This window comes from Centropristis striata, chromosome 12, assembly GCF_030273125.1.
Source record: "Centropristis striata isolate RG_2023a ecotype Rhode Island chromosome 12, C.striata_1.0, whole genome shotgun sequence".
Lineage (NCBI taxonomy): Eukaryota > Metazoa > Chordata > Actinopteri > Perciformes > Serranidae > Centropristis > Centropristis striata.
This window is the reverse complement of record NC_081528.1, coordinates 21,094,752-21,111,949: the sequence shown is the minus strand read 5'-3', so window position 1 is coordinate 21,111,949 and position 17,198 is coordinate 21,094,752. Positions and strand designations below refer to the sequence as shown.

The following is a 17,198-nucleotide window of genomic DNA, read 5'->3' as shown; positions in this document are numbered from 1 at the left end:
GTGTAATGGATCTATATAATGTGTTATTTCACCTTTTTGAATAGAATTACTGACATAAATATACTTTTCTATGATATTCTAATTTATTGAGATGCACCTATACATGTGTGGAACATGACCTCCAAACAGACAATATAAACAGAACTACTTTGATTCGATTAGATTTTCCAAAACAACTAAGTTTATTTAATCAAATAACTAGTATGAACTACAGGAAGTGAGAGTTCATCTCAATACTGTGGAACAGTGCAATATATTTATTTAAAGTGCAATAACTCCCATTCTCTCCCTTTAAATATTTTTTGAATAGGTTTTTATTTTACTATGTTTGAATAATTGTATTCTATTGCACTGAAACAAGACTATTTTTAATTTAGCTGTACTTCTGTGCAATGACGAATAGAGCTATTCTATTATACAGTCATGGAAAAAAAATATCAGACCATTTTTTTCTTCAATTTCTTGCCCATTTTAATGCCTGGTACAACTAAAGATACATTTGTTTTGATTTGTTTTCTTGATAATGATTTTGGTTATTATCAAGAAAATCATGGAAAATGTCTAGATATCAGCTCTTAAAGTCTTATGAGCTATTTTTGTTGTTATCATTATATTTGTCAAACAAATGTACCTTTAGTTGTACCAGGCATTAAAATGAACAAGAAATTGAAGAACAATAGTCTAATAATTTTTTCCATGACTGTATTTCCATTTGCTCTTTAGAGTTTTCTAACCTGTTTGTGGTGTTGGTGTTGCAGGCAGCTGTCCACAGAGCAGGCCGTGCTGCAGGAATCCCTTCACAAGGAGTCCAAGGTGAACAAGCGTCTGTCGATGGAGAACGAGGAGCTCATGTGGAAGCTCCACAACGGAGACCTGAGCAGCCCCCGCAAAGCCTCCCCCACCTCCACCTCCCCCTCGCGCTCCTTCAGCCTGCAGTCCCCTCGCAGCTCGGGCCTGTTCTCCAGCCCTCCGGTCTCACCCAGATAACGATGGGCCTCTGCTTCCAGGAAGCACAGCCTCTCTTTTTGAGTTGTCCCGCTGGAATTAAGAGCCATGTTTGTTTCCTGTTCGCTTAGCAACACGACAGCCTGACTCTGGCTCCTTCAGGATTGGATGAACTCAGACACTTTCTGTACAGAGGTACATGGGGGGGGGAGAAAAGAAAAGAAAAATGTTGCACAGGAGCACTTAATAAGCAAGGTCGCCTTGTTTTCCGCCTTTCACGTTGGATACTATGGATGGGGGGGTTGGGGGGGTAAAGGAAATCTCAGGACTTCATGTGATGACACTATTTTTTTACTTGTTGGAGGCTTGTCTGTCCTGAAGCTCAGCTCACACACACAAACACACACACACACCACACACACACACAACACACACACAGTTCATGCAGTAGAAGATCACACATGCAGCATGTGGGCATGTGCAGGTGCAGCCCTGCTGTGTTAGAGAGGACTGTGTCTGTGTCTCTGCCATGACACGAATACAGATGACACTGTCCTTCCTCAGGGCGCCTTTTATTTGAAATATGGAATTGCTTCTGATGGATTCCTGCACCATTTCTCACGGCTAATTGTGCAACAGTGACAGTCAAATTGATATATTACTAACATCCCGCTGCTAGTCAGTACACCAGGCCTGCACAAGTCTCGACCTATGTTCAGAATTTAAGAGGCTTTGTTTTTGTTTTTTAAGGTTGGGATATTTTTACACAGACTGTCCGCTCATCTGTGGCCTCAAACATGTGTCATTTTCCACATTTGTTTGTTCGTTTGACCAAGGGGACCAATCCAAGTCTTTGTGCATGTGTTTGAGTCTTGGTAATCACCCCTTACTGAACCCTCCTAATGCAGCTTTAAAGTTGGGGTCTTTGCAAAGAGTTGAGCAGAAGAGGCTACGCTTTACATGTCGGTTGACACTGCTATGTCGCAAAAAGAATATTTTGTGTGGAATTGATATTATTGGTTTGTTGACCCTGTTTGAAATATGCAATTAATAAAGTCTTGTATTAAACCTGGTGTATCAAAGTCAAACTATATAACTGACCTACATATTTTGACTTTTAAGAGGTAATATTACAGGAATACAGTTTGGTCTCAGCCGGTATCAGTCCAGCCCTTAAATGTTTTCTAAACCACAATCGTATTCTAAGCTCAAGTATATTCCAAAATCATAACAACTATTCAGCAAAGTGGAAACTGCAGCAAGTGTTGCATTGAACCAAAAATGAGTTCTGGGCCTGCAGATCACATTCCACATACGGAGAGCATTAGGACGTCAGCCTGGCACACAGCGCCGCTTTAAACCACATTCTCCTTTCACACATTGCTACAAAGCCAGAGCAAGTCTCTGATGGCTTCTCTCTCTCTCTCTCTCTCTCTCTCTCTCTCTCTCTCTCTCTCTCTCTCTCTCTCTCTCTCTCTCTCATCTCTCTCTCTCTCTCTCTCTCTCTCTCTCTTTCTCTCCTCTCTAATCTCTCTCTCTCTCTCTCTCTCTCTCTCTCTCTCTCCTCTCTCTCTCTCCCCCCCCCCCCCCCTCCCCTCCCCCAGAATCATTATTATATTCAAATACAGCGTAAAGGCTTAATGTGATTAGTGATGTTTGATTAGGTGTTCAACACAACAGAGTGCCAGAGTTTACAGCCCACGATCCAGAACTGTTCTTTCACTTGTGAATACAAAGTTTAAATTGAATCTTTTATTTCAGAGTTACACAATATTTTAATAAATGTTGTACTTGCCTCAACATCTCTTTCCATCCAATCTAGAACTTTGTTTGCAGTCAATATTTCATATTCAAGCACTACTTCACCTGCATAATTACCATTTGTATGTCAGTTACCTTGGATTCAGAAACTTTGTTGAATGAGGAATCCAATTTTTTTTTTCAAGAATTCTAATCAAAATGGTCATTTTGTGGGTGAATTAACCCTTTAAACTAACCCTCCTTTTGAGCATCTTATTCAGTATGTTAAAGAGTTTGTGCTACTTTCTTATCAAGTGTTTCCAAAGATGTTCAGTAGATTGTCGCGGCCAGCACTCCTTGTTCTTCTTTGGACTTGGATAGATTTGTTTGTTTGTGTGTGTGGGCTCATTGTCCTGCTGCAAAATGAATCATCTCCTCAGAGCTTCAAGCCAGAGAAGGGAATGCCTCTCTTCTTTGTGCTCCCTCCAAAATAAGTGAAACAAACAGTGAGGGAAAAAGTATTCAGATCTCTTACTTCAGTAAAAGTACTATTACCACACTGTGAAATGACTCCACTACAAGTAAAAGTCCTGCATTCAAAACTTACTGATGTAAAAGTACAAAAGTATCAGCATCAAAATGTACTTAAAATATCAAAAGTAAAAGTACTCGTTATGCAGAATGAACCCACTCAGACTGTTTTATAAATTCCAAATAAATTATTGGATTAATAATATGATGCATTTATGTAAGCAGCATTTTAATTTTCTCAAGGATTAATTTTAACATACTGTAATGAGATTTAATTTCAACAAATGTCTGTTTATGCTAAATCTCGACCTGATAAGTAACTAAAGCTGTCTGCTAAATGTAGTAGAGTAAAAAGTACAATATTTACCTCAAAATGTATGTGATGTAATGTATGCCACTCGGATTGTTTTATATATTCTAGATATGTTATTGGATTGATATTATGATGCATTTATGTAATCAGCTTTTAACTTATCAAGATAAGGCTAATTTTATTTACTTTATACTCTTATGAGGTTACGTTTTTTTTTTTTTTAAACAAGTCAAATCACTTTAAATGCATTTTTTATGTTAAATCTCGGCCTGAAAAGTAACTAAAGCTGTCAGCTAAATGTAGTGAAGTAGAAGTATAAAGTCACATAAAATTGAAAAACTCAAGTAAAGTACAACTACTTCAAAACTGTACTTTTGTACAGTACTTGAGTAAATGTACTTAGTTACTTTCCACCACAGGAAACAACCCAAGTACTTTTGCATCTGTGATTGACTTGTGGCTTTATGCTTTGTTTCATTAGTCATGTCAACAACAAAGTTCAATTCAATTAGCTCTCCAACAAAAGATGTAGCAAATCTGTTTATTATGGTATCACAATCTGCAATCTAAAAATACACCCATTTTAATGTATATATACATGTGGATCCATAAGGTCTCACTGGTCGGTGTGTTCCAGTTATATGTCAACAATACACATCAAACACGACACAGGCTGCTGCCGGCTCTACTTGGAGATGATGTTGGTCGCCACAATCGTCTCACCGTGCTGGTTCTTGGCTTTACAGGTGTATTTGCCAAAGTCGATGGTCTCCATGTCCTCTACAGTCATGACGCTCTGGGAGACCCGCGTGGTGTGGCTCATCCCTCTGTGAACCAGCCTCCAGGAGGTTTGGGTGTGAACTGGACGCCGGCCCTACACAATCATACAAACAGGATTTACTACTTCTATTATGTGTTGGAAACATTATAAATTCCCTATGGTTTATCAACACCACCATGTTTAAGTCTGCCTCTAATAAAATATGTTCCTCTCATGACTTCTCTTTGAGTTTATTTTCACATTATTCTTCTGAAAGAGGACATCTTCTCTGCTCACATTAAATCTGATTTAACATCTGGATGTACCAGCAGGATCTTGTGACATCACAACTGGTTCGATAGTCAAATATTCAGCCAATGTAAGTGAGATGTGGAAACTTAAAACCTCCTGGAGAACGATACTGGAGAAAGATTGTTGACATTTGAACTCAACACCCAGAAATATGCTCTCCTCCTGTCGGTGTTCCTTCAGAACATTAGTAAGTGCCAGATTTACCGTCCTCTCACTCCCACTGCCTTTCTCTTTATACAGTACATCTCCCTGTCCTGTGCACAAGCTGTTGCTGTTTGGCAGGAGTAGCTATGTGTGTGTGTGGTTTGAAGAAATATCCCATTTACAAAGCCAGGGTTTTGTATTAATAGGGTATTATTTTGCCAAATTTGACAAAAAGCACTTTGAAGTGAAAATTTTGACAGCGTATTAGGGCCAAGAATGAAAAAAACAAACTAGTACAGTCCTGGGGAAGGGGTAATAATTCGAGAAAAAAGTGGCAAATCTACGAGATAAAAGTAGCAGATTTATCTGATTAGAAGTGGCAAATCTACGAGATAAAAGTAGCAGATTTATCTGATTTAAAGTGGCAAATCTACGAGAAAAAAGTGGCAGATTTATGAGATTAAAAATGGCAAATCTATTAGAAAAACGTAAAAATTTTGACATTAAAAGTGGCAAATCCATGACAAAAAAGTAGCAGATTTATGAGATTAAAAGTGGCAAATCTAGGAGAAAAAAGCAGGATACTTGGCCCTAATACGCCAACATAGAAAACTATTGATAGAATCTGGATTTAAATTTTTTTGGTCTGGTTACCTTTCACTACAACATATTGCTAAATCTGATCAGGCCCATCCCAACTTATTGTTTTTTTGTTTTATTATTGAGATATAATCAACTGAATGAAATCAAACCCAGTATACAGTAAGCCAATCTTGGAACCTTTTAGCTTTCGGTCCGGCAACATTTTAGCCTCTTGGGGCAAAGTACAACATTTCTGTGGTTCCAATGTAGCCAGTGGAAATCTTCTTCCTCGAACGGGTCTTTGTTTACAGTCTGATCAGCAACTTCAGATACAAGAATGCAGTTGGAGTTACAATATTTTCACCGCTATGCCTTGCTGAAAGCCCTGTTAAAGTTTATGCAAGTGTAGCGGAAACTGTTATCTAAGCTCTCTATAAAGAACCCAAACTCCATTGACAAAAACATTTATTTAATCCTTTGGGGTCTATGATTTGTTTGACGTTCCAAGGTCATGTAAAACCAAAGATATGATCGTTTTAATTTGATTGTACAAAATTATTTATTCAAGTGTAAAAGTAGGATGGGACGAGGCAGGCGTGGCATTTTGCAAAAACTGGAAAAAGGGGTCTAATCATCTCACACTGCTCCTATAAATAAACATGTTTTTATGGTATTTTTTTTGTGTATAGTTTTATTATATTTGAATTTTACCTTTATATGTTCATATTTGCAACCTATGTTTACATTTTTTAGGTCCGAAACAGTTCATTGAGCATATTTGTGGTTTTATTGTCTTAAATAGTATAATTTTATTTCAGATTTCATGATTTTTGTGTATTTTTGGGCTCAATATGTTAATAAAGTGGGTTAAAGTGAGAAAAAAAAATGATTGTCAGATCATGTTGAAGTTGTGCTGAGAAAATACCAAATACCAAACATCGGTATAGTAAATATTATGTGGTATATAAAGAGCAAATAGGTTCAGACCGCAGAGGGTTAACCTCACAAAAGGTGGGAGTTGCTGGTCTACCGCTGCCTCGATCGGTTAGTTTGATTGTGTTTTTGTCCCCCTGAGTAAACTAAGCTGTCTGACAGTAAGTGGTGAAAATATTCTAAATGTAGCAGACATTTTTAGTTTAGTTTAGTTTCTGTGTCAGTACTCCTGCATTCGTCTCCAAACTGGGGGTGTGCCAACCAACATCCACTGTAGGTAAAACACTGACTGTGGATAAGAACCTCATACAACCCCACTTTAATAAATCTACCTAAACTCAATAAAACTATCTCTTTAACGCTCTGAAATCTTGGGCTATTATGTCCATTAAAAATCTGTTAAATGATCTTTACCATGCCATGTTGGTATCAGTTTTTTCAGCGCAATCTCACCTATGTCCTGATAATTCATTTTTAACTTTGACTTACCTGATCAAAATTTTGAACCCAAAAGAAACAAAGGAAAACATAAAATCTGATCTTGAAAATGATGTTTCACACACACAGAAATGTACATGTTGTGAAAATATATGCAAATTTAACATATAACAGGTAAGATGAGGATAATATCTAGTTCTATATTTTTTACTAATATGTTTGACATTTTGTTTGGTTTTACTTGGCCAAATATCTTTCTTTTTTTTTTAAATCTGGCATGGAGTTTCAAGCCAGAACTTTAGAGGGAAGCTGACGGCAAGACTCAATGTTGCTTCATTTTTATGTCTTCACATCATGAAGAAGTAATGTGCAGGTGGTTTCATGGACTCCAGAGGGTTAAGTCACCTCACCTGACCAGGATAAGTCCAGGTGAAGCTCACTTCCACCTCCGGCTCCCCCAGCACTGTGCAGGTCACGTTGATGTTGTCGCCTCCTGCCACAGACTCCGGAGAGGATTCAAGACTGACAAATGGTGCCCCACTAGGAACTGTCGACAAGAAACCATAAACAATTTATGGTTGAAAGCTAAACCTGCATCACTTACAGTCCAAATTCTATTTCTCTCCACCTGCCAGTCAAAACATGTCATGGGAGCTTAAATCGACCCAAAGCACACTAAAATTTCCATTTCATAAATTCACCTCTCATCCTCCTCCCATTTACACAATCCAGACTGTGTTTCCATTTCAGTCTGCAGGCGTCCACATAAACCACGAGTGAGGAGGATTTTGACAGCTGTGAAATACAACCTTTTCCTGGAAGCTGATGGAGCAAAGTAACGCACACTTGATTCATGACTTTGTGAAAAAAAGCCTCTCACGGTGGTTCCTGGTGCGTTTAATCAATAAAGTGACGTGTAAAGTGGTAATGTTAGACAGTTAAAGGCGCAGGGAAAATGCTGACTGTATTTATGAGCCGTCACTGCTGCGTCCTTACCAAGGTTATGATAGTTAATGAAAACTATAATTGAAAAAACATTTTCATTAACTGAAATAAAAATACAAATGAGAGTTTTAAAAAAATGATAACTAACTGAAACTGTATGGTGTGGTTACAAAACTAACTAACTAGATTATAATGAAAATGTCCTTGTGTTCGTCTTTGTCAACTTTTTTCATACAAAAACCTTTTTGGTTGATATTAATTATTAATAATAAAAATAATTAAGACTTAATAAACTTATTGGGGCTAAGATAGATAAGGCAAAGGACATAAAGGCAACATTTATTGTGACTTTTTTTGTGGCATCCAACAAATACCCCATTACAAAAAAACTAATAAAAACTAAACCAAAACTAAGCATTTTGTCCAAAAATAAAAACTAATTAAAACTAGCAAACTCACTCTAAAAACTCATTAAAACTAACAAAACAAAAAATCCCAACGAATTTAAAACTAAAACTACTGAAAAATCCAAAACTATTATAACCTTGGTTCTTACCCTCAACGTAGAGCAGCTGGTACTTTGTGGAGATCTGAGGGGTGCCTTTGGTCACAGCCTTGCAGTAGAAGACGCCCTGGTGCTCCGGGCTGGGGCTCTGCAGGACGAAGCCTTTAGTGGGGTCATAGGTCAGCTGCGTCCCGTTGGCTGTGATCTCCTCTGGAGGGACCTCTCTGTGCAGCGACACCTTGGCCTGCGGGTCGGTCACACGGCAGGGCACCACGGCGGGCTGGTCTGAGCGCAGGTACACGATCTCAAAGTGGATGGCAGAGGGGACGAAGAGGTTGTCTCTGTCTGTGTACAGGGACAGTTATGTGGCGTCAAATAAGGAATCAGCTCTGCATTGTCCTCTATGACAGTGATTCCCAACAGGGGGGGCCCGACCCCCCCAGGGGGGCGCCAAAGATCCACGGGGGGTCGCGAAGCCCTCTTGATTTTAAAGGATGTAATAAATCTAATGTGTTAAATATAGATGAGTCAGCATTTAATTCATTAGTGGGACGGAAACAACTAAATAAGGGCTACATTAAACGTTTATTCATTTATTAAATATAATTTAATATTTTAATATTTATTTATTAAATAGAAAAATTATTAAATAGAAAAATTATTAAATAGAAAAATCACTATAGAAAAGTTTAAAAATAAAGGCTATATCGCGAGAATAAGGACATGTGTAACATCCCTCCTGCAGTATACACAGGTAACCTCACCTAGTGGTAACCTCACCTGGCGGTAACCTCACCTAGTGGTAACCTCACCTGGTGGCAACCTCACCTGGCGGTAACCTCACCTAACAGTAACTTCACCTGGCGGTAACCTCACCTGGCGGCAACCTCACCTAGCAGTAACCTCACCTAACAACAGAAACACAGAGCTAATGAAAAATGGCGAAGCGTCAGGGAGACGAAAATGCTGAATATCTCAAAGAGAAAAAGAGAGGGTACCATGAAAGTCACATTGAGTTCGGCTTCATAGAAGCAATGGACAATGGGGGGGTCGCCAAAGTTTACAATGGTAAAAATGTGGGTCCTTCAAGAAAAAGGTTGGGAACCACTGCTCTATGACACTGGTGGGAAAAAAAGATAACAGGTCATCTTATCAAAGGTGATCAACATGTTTGATGGACAGCTCTGAGGAGCATCTTTTAGGAGGACATTAAGCCTCCACCAGCTGTTATTAATTACAGCATCAATTCTTTATAATACGTTGGGGTTTTAAGATTGTCACTAATGATATTATTAATGGATTATTAAAGTGAGTTAAAGAGTTATATTTATGAATTGATGGCTAATAACAGTTCAAACTTACTTGCTACTACAGGTATAACTATTAGGTATCACACTTATTATATATAATATACAGTGGTGGAAAGTAATGTACTTAAGTACAATTTTGAGGTACTTGTACTTTACTTGAGTATTTCAATTTTATGTAACGATTTCTTATACTTCACTACATTTTGAGGCAAATATTGTAGTTTTTACTCCACTACATTTAGCTGACAGGTTTTATTACTTTTCTGGTCAAGATTTAACGTAAAAAAAAACATGATCAATTTAAAGTGATTAGTATTTTTAAATTAAACCTCATAACACAACATAACAATATATTAAGTAATTAAAATTAGCGTTGTCAAAAGTATCGATACTCAAAAAAGTATCAATCCTAAAACGTTGTATCCGGATACGATACTCATTTTCAAAAGTATCGATACCCACAGTATACACTGTGTCAGTATACATAAGCATAGAGTTAATAAGTTTACATAAATGTTGGTGACTGAAAAGTGTTATTTTCCCAGAATGAAGCAGAGAAAAGTTGACCTGCAACCAAACAGCAACACACACAGCCAAAAATATTGTTCTAATTGTTACTGTTTATTGTATTTATTTATTTTTTGCACTACCTCAGACCTGAAGCTTGTTATCATAATTTTAACATGTTGCATTTTTCTTGTTAATAAAAATATTTCTGTTAAATTTGGGGGGGCTTTGTATCTATCCATGTTAGTATTGTGACAACCCTAGTTAAAATGAGCACTATCTTTACAAAATTAAAATGCTGCTCAATACAAATAATCCAATAATAGATTTGGAATATATAAAACAATCTGAGTGGGTTCATTCTGCATAACGAGCACTTTGACTTTTGATACTTTAAGTACATTTTAAAGCTGATACTTTTGTACTTTTACTTCAGAAAAGTTTTGGATGCAGGACTTTTACTTGTAGTGGAGTAACTCTGCAGTGTGGTATTAGTACTTTTACTGAAGTAAAAGATCTGAATACTTCTCCCACCACTGCTCATAAGTAATGTACCAGCTGGACCACCACTGGTCCACTCTCTTTTAGTTGTATTTTTGTCTCCACCAACTCCAGAGGGAAATATCTACACTGAATGCTCCACTACACAAAAACCAAAAATTTTCCATTAGGAGAAACGGCTGCAGTTTCAGAAACGATGCCAAATGAAAAAATCCAAAACAAATACAACAATGCAAATATGCTGAAAATGTTTTGTTTTTTTAAATGTGTAAAGCAGCATGACTACCATACTCCACCATGTTCACAACTAGTGTCTGGCTTTCTCTATAAGCTATTTAGTGCTGTGTATGTAGCATACAGTGGGGTCGATCGAACATTTTCCTCTTGAGAATGGAATCCAGGTTGATAAGAGCTGTGAGACTGAACCAAACCAGTAAAGTTGCAGCCAAGTGTTCATTTTGGAAGCTATTTTAGTTTTAGACCAAGACTTCAGATGAAAATGCATATAAGTTCAAGTCACATTTCAGATTTTAGATGTTTTTATTCTTTATAGTTTTTGTTGACAAAATACTCATGCATGTTTTATACCATTTTATTCCAAATGTTGTTTTCAGTTTGGGGCATCTATTTAATTCCACATTTTGTTATATAAATTCTCAAGATTTTTTTTTTTTTAACTATCCCTGCTTGTTGTTTCCATAGATATGCAGGACTTTTCCAGACGAGGTCACAGTGAGTAAAAAATGACTGGAGCAAAAAACTCCATGAAACGACTCCTCTCTTATAAATAATGTGCTGAATTTGCACTTTTAGGGGTAAAACGGCTTGTCACTGGGGCAGTACCCTCTAAGGTACAGCTGTTGATATTGGCTTATACTGTATGCACCTATTTGGCCCTCAAAACATAGTTAGTTGAAGTCCAGTAAATAACCCCTTAGAGTGCATTGATGTAGATTGGATCTTGGGGGACAGACATTGATTCAGACTAGCCCTATTTCTGATATCAAGGTATCTTTTGAGGGGCAAATAGGTACACATACACTCAAAAAAATGATTCAAGCCCTTCTTAGATGTGACACATTAATGTATTGTTTGTCTAATGAAAACATATCAATTAAAATCAAATCAAAAGTAGTTTAAGAAGTGTAACCTAAAATGTATTAATTTACTCCCCTGTCCTTCCCTTCAACCCAAAAAGAATGAGTTTCAGTTTTCCAATTCTATGTTTTTAGGTTAAACAAACACAATTTCTTTATTTTAGCTCTCCTTGACATAAATGAGTTGAGGTAACTCAATTTAAATACAATACATACATGTTTTTAATTTGAGTTCAACCAAATGCAAAAAAGTGAGCTACATTAACTCAAATACATTATATTGCATTGATGCACTTGTTTTGAGTTTGGGCTACATATATTTTTTGGATGGAAATTCTGCCCACAATTTAAATGAGTTCCTCCAATGAGTTAACAAGGGTACAACAGCTGTATCTTAAAGGGTACTGCCCCAGGGACAAGTTGTACCCCTAAAGGAACAAATTCAGCACAATATTTCTGATAATGTAGGTGTTGACAGGGTTAAAGTGACATCATGTAAACTTCCCTTGCTCCAACTTGTTGAGTGTTTTAAGTCTCTTCTTAAGACTAATTTTTATTCCCTGGCTTTTTAACTTTGCGTGAGTTTTGTGGTCCTCTGGGTCTTAACTACATCTTTTATTTATTTTACTATGTCTTACTATGTTTATCTGTTTGATTGTATTGTTTTATTTATAGCATCATTTTGGATTTATACACTTATTATTTATTGCTGATTGTTATATGGAAATGTTTGTTTTATTGTTGATTCTATGTACAACACTTTGGAGACATATTTGTTGTTTAAATGTGCTATACTAATAAAGTGGATTGGATATTACTTGTGTATAAAGTGCAGCGTGCTGTGTGTCCCATGAATCACCTGTGAAGTAGATGTATGAGACGTAGCTGCGGTCGTGGTCCTGCTCGCACTCTGTGCCATCACACACGATCACCCAGCAGCTGTAGGGCCCCGTGTCAGCAGCAGAGGGCGACGTCAGGATCAGCTGACTGTACTTGTCACTCTGCTTGATGCTGGAGGCGGGAAAACAAAAATGTAAGACTTTCACATTCACGTCAATGTATAGAGGGTTTTCACCAACATCACATTCTGGGCCGTAACCTGGATGGGCGGCCATATTGGAGGCACTCGGTGTAAACATCTGAACGGAGTATAATGGAGAATTGTGCGCTTTGGATACTTTAAGTAAATGTAGCAATGTCTAAACAACAGAAAAGCTCATCAAAATGTGTCCAAGATACAAAGGCATATAGGGAAGGACCTGGACCACAAGAAAAGGAGCGATATTTCAAGAAATTACGGTTTATTGTCAGTGCAGATCCCTATGAGTTGGCGCCCTCTTTTTGGATCCATAAAATACAGCACATTTTAACTCTACATTTTAAGAACGATCAGAATAACATTTTAAGTCATTAATGCCACATTTGGTAGCTTGATATGGATTACAGGTGCATCTCAATAAATTAGAATATCATAGAAAAGTTTATTTTTGTCAGTAATTCAATTCAAAAAATGGAAATAACGCATTACATAGATCCATTACACACAGAATGAAACATTTCATGTCTTAATTTATATAATTTATTCTAATTATAATGATTATGGCTTACATTTAATGAAGACCTACGATTCAGTGTCCCAAAAAAATGTAATATTAAAAAAGACCAATTTTAAAACGTATGTTTAATATGTAAATGTTGTCCTCTTAAAAGTATGTCCAACTATATGACTCAATACTTGGTTGGGGCTGTTTGACTTGAACTGAAAATGGACTTTTCATCATATTCTAATGTATTGAGATGCACCTGTATGTTATGTCAATGCCAGCTTTATTTATATAGTACATTTAAAATAGCCAGTGCCCTACCATAGTGCTTTACATTTAAATAAGCAAACAGTAAAAACAATAAAAGCAATACTTGTTTTTACTATTGACTATAAAAAAATGTATTATCATTAGACTAGAAATTTGTTATGAGCCGCTGCAATCAACATTTCACTTAACTGACAAGAGTAAGTGAGCTTTGCCTCCTTTCCTCTGATAACTTCTGGCATTCCTCTACCTGGTTGGAATTTGATAATATTCCAAATGTTTTCCTCTGTCTAACCTATTGGTACAACTTAAAACACAGCAATAATTAACCATTTTCCTTGACAATGTACGGGATCTACTTCAGTGCATGTGCAGAATACCTCCAATATGGCGACTTCTGGTTTGATGATGTGAAAACCCTCAATATACAGTCATGGAAAAAATCATTAGACCTACCTTGTTTTCTTCCATTTCTTGTTCATTTTCATGCCTGCTACAACTAAAAGTGCATTTGTTGGACAAATATAATGATAACAACAAAAATAGCTCATAAGAGTTTAATTTAAGGGCTGATATCTAGACATTTAACATGGTTTTCTTGATAATAACCAAAACATTATCAAGAAAACCATGGAAAATGTCTAGATATCAGCTCTTCAATTAAACTCTTATGAGCTATTTTTTGTTGTTTGCTCTTATCATCATTATATTTGTCCAAACAAATGTACCTTTAGTTGTACCAGGCATTACAATGAACTAGCCGGGGTATACCCATACTGCCTTGCGCGCTCGAATTTCATTTCGAACCTCCAGGCAGTCTGGCAACCAGAGAGGTTTCTTAGCCCTTTTTCAGGGATCCAATCACAGAGCGGGGAGGGGCGGCAAGACGATGGCGAGTACTACTCGGCACTTGGAAGCTTGTAGTTTTCTTACGGATCCAACATGGCTGTTGCATACGCGAAACTCTCTTTAGCTGTAGATGGTGTTTAAATAGTTTAGAGCGAAAGTTGAAAGGCGAAAGGTCTCTCGGCAGCTCCGCTGTCCCCGGCTCGTAGCGAGATCACCGGCCTTACGGTAGCGGGGCTATTAGCGCCGCTAGCGGCTAATAGCCCCGCTACCGTAACGACCCGCAGCAGCTTGTTTATTGCCCATAAAATCAGTGGATGTGTGTGGCTGAATGACATGAGGGGGAATAAAGCGTGAAAATAAATAATCAGAAAGCGAGAAATGGAGAAGCAAAGCAGCAAGCAACACTCTCTCACAGACACACACACAACAAACTTCCATTTCTGTTGCTCTACATACGTCATCTGGTATAACTGATACGATTGGCTAAGAGCTAAGAGCTACAGACGCTTTTGATAGACATTCTAAGCGCCCAATAAACGGCTCTGGAGGATCGTAAACCACACCTCCTCTACGGAGAAATGAACGGCTGGTTGCCAGACTAGATCTCATTTGAGATTAGTCTGGTGTTAGCCAGGCTAACAATGAACAATAAATTGAAGAAAAAGGGTGGTCTAATCATTTTTCCATGACTGTATATAATGACAAACAGCTGTTTCCAGCACCTGAGGCGTGAGTCGTTGAAGGTGTCCAGGTATGTCGGGTACGACCAGCCGATAGAGTTTCCTTTGCAGCGTAGCTCCATGTTCCTCCCAGGAGTCAGACTGGTGGTCTGGCCCAGGCGCAGGAAGCGCCCCTTATCTAGGACCTGGGTCAGCAGGGACTGGCCTTTCCCTCCTCCATCTTTAAGTTTGGGGTTTCTCACCTTCACCCGCTTCCCTCCTGGCCGGATGCGGTTTTCTCCTACGTCTTTTCTCCTCTTGACTTGCTGGCAGTCACCTGGCAACAACACAGATAAGTCACAAAAAAATCTCTCAGTGTACTGTACTGTATGAGAGCCCAGACTGGTGCTCAGTGTGCCCATTTAAAGAGCTGCTTCTTTGTGTTTCTCCAGCTGCGACAACAGGAAGTGTGAAATCCTTATTACTGGCACAAAATGTCCAGAAGTCTGCTTCTCTTTCAGCTCTGTGTTTTCAGTGAGCACCAACCTTTACAGATGAGGAGCAAATGGTTTAGACTTTCAGGGTTTGTTGTTTTATTCTTCTGTGCAGCATTAATAAGAACTCCAAGGAAAGGTCAGCAGTAAAGGCCAGTTAATTAGAAACGCCTGCTGCATGCCTCAGATGCAGCTGGTTTGAGTCGGTCTGCAGAAACACTTTGCAGGAACTCTTAACTTCTGCACGAATCCTGTGCAAACTTCTACATGCATTATATACACTTCAAACATAGATAAGTTGCAGCGAACGCCTTGAAAAAGACAAAATGTTTGCCTTATGTGAATGAGATTAACTTCTCCTCCCATTCTACGCCCATCACACAGCCTGGTGCCCCCAGCCCGTATTTACACAACCTTGGATTATCTAATCCTCCCACTACTTTCAGGTTACACTCCAAGCTCTCATAATTCAAATAACAGTCTTTTTTGCTTCAGTCAGAAATGTACGAGACAGATGTGGAAACTCTACTCACCATTTTGGAGCTCCACCCAGAGCAGTGCAAGGCAAAGCACAACCCAGAGCTTCATGGTGAGATGTCTGACGGGATGGTCTGCTGTGCGGGCCGGAGAGATCAGGTAGGCTTTGTTGAGGGGGTTTCTGTAGGGAACTCTGCAGGCTCCAGCTGCCCTGTTTAAATATCCAGCTCCATCCTGACTGACAGACTGAGAGGGAAATAACTTCAGAGCTTCTGTTTACTCCCTCTCCTCAGAGCTGAGGAGCAGAAACACGTACTCTAGAGCCCTCTGCTGGAGGTGGGTGTGTATCTTTCAAAGATTCACATTTTTCACCTTCAAACATCACTTACATGCTCATGTGCACATTCACAGATCCTACAGACTACAACACTGCTGTGTTTTTCTGGAAGGTTTCATAGTTTCACACAGTGGTGGAAGAAGTATTCAGACTTTTTTCGCGCAGATTTACCACTTTAATCTAGTAAATTTGCAACTTTTTTTCTCGAAATATTACCTGAAGTTACCAAATATAGTTCTTTGCCTGATAAAGGGTTAAATACATTTATTGAAGTACTCTACCTGGGTACTATTTTGAGGCTTGAGGATTTGTCTGCTACTTTGTACTTTTACTCCACATTCCATTTGTTATCCCTTACTAAAAAGTAGTTTATAGTTGTCAATCAACACATTTTTTTTTTTTTTTTTAAAGCCGCTCACACTCTGATGCATCATTTAACATCTGTAATATTACACGGTCGGCCATAAAGTTGGAATAAAATATTTTCTACCTCTTCCCATTAAATGATTGTGACAATGTGTTTTATTATTGACAGATAACGTGTATATCTTCTTAAAACTTTATTAAACAAAAAATTATTCCAACTTCATGAGCGACCGTGTACTATTTGTTTATTTGACTATGAGACTATTGAGTATTTCTCTCCTTACTATGTGAATGCATCTGTGTTGGACTAAACCAAATAGCATATGCATAAAATAATGTTTCTATATCTCTAGGACTGAATACTTGAAGTACCTTCTGAACGGCCACTTGGTGGCAACATTTGCAATAAAAATGAAGCAGTTCTTTGATTTATTCCCACCAGATTAAATTGAAATTGGTATTTCAGATATCCTGCTAACCAGTGGACAAAGTAAAAGTATTAATACCACACTGTGAAATTACTCCACTACAAGTAAAAGTCCTGCATTCAAAACTAACTGAAGTAAAAGTACAAAAGTATCTGCATCAAACTACTTTTACTGAAGTAAAAGTATCAAAATAAAAGTACTTGTTATGCAGAAT

The 17,198-nt window shown here is 37.9% G+C and overlaps 2 protein-coding genes across 4 annotated transcripts in view; one reads left to right on the top strand and one right to left on the bottom strand.

Moving 5' to 3' along the window:
• The window catches only part of LOC131982229 (microtubule-associated tumor suppressor 1-like), a 43,134-nt gene extending 41,810 nt beyond the window's left edge, over positions 1–1,324 (top strand). For both annotated transcript variants that reach the window (XM_059346826.1, XM_059346825.1), the window contains exon 15: positions 759–1,324. In XM_059346826.1, the coding sequence (XP_059202809.1) occupies positions 759–987 (229 nt within the window). In that variant the 3' untranslated portion in view covers positions 988–1,324. The remainder of the gene's footprint in view (positions 1–758) is intronic.
• A 2,356-nt stretch (positions 1,325–3,680) lies between these two features.
• pdgfrl (platelet-derived growth factor receptor-like) lies at positions 3,681–16,120 on the bottom strand. 2 transcript variants are annotated; one of them, XM_059346508.1, is made up of 6 exons: positions 15,910–16,120; positions 14,946–15,219; positions 12,423–12,574; positions 8,200–8,493; positions 7,109–7,245; positions 3,681–4,403 (listed from the first exon to the last, which is right to left on the bottom strand). In XM_059346508.1, the coding sequence occupies exons 1-6, from the start codon at positions 15,962–15,964 to the stop codon at positions 4,215–4,217; spliced, it is 1,101 nt and encodes a 366-aa protein (XP_059202491.1). In that variant the 5' UTR covers positions 15,965–16,120; the 3' UTR covers positions 3,681–4,214. The 2 variants fall into 2 exon arrangements, with proteins under 2 accessions (XP_059202491.1, XP_059202490.1); XM_059346507.1 differs by lacking the exon at positions 15,910–16,120 and having other exon boundaries at positions 14,946–15,318.
• Between the last annotated feature and the right edge of the window lie 1,078 nt (positions 16,121–17,198).

Excerpts from the sequence above, each read along its gene's own strand:
- pdgfrl (XM_059346507.1), bottom strand. The coding sequence starts at position 15,304 with ATGGGCACACTGAGCACCAGTCTGGGCTCTCATACAGTACAGTACACT. Across the intron at positions 12,575-14,945 it reads TTCAACGACTCACGCCTCAG|CATCAAGCAGAGTGACAAGT; the intron begins GTGCTGGAAACA and ends TCCCGCCTCCAG. Across the intron at positions 8,494-12,422 it reads CTCATACATCTACTTCACAG|ACAGAGACAACCTCTTCGTC; the intron begins GTGATTCATGGG and ends CCCTGTACACAG.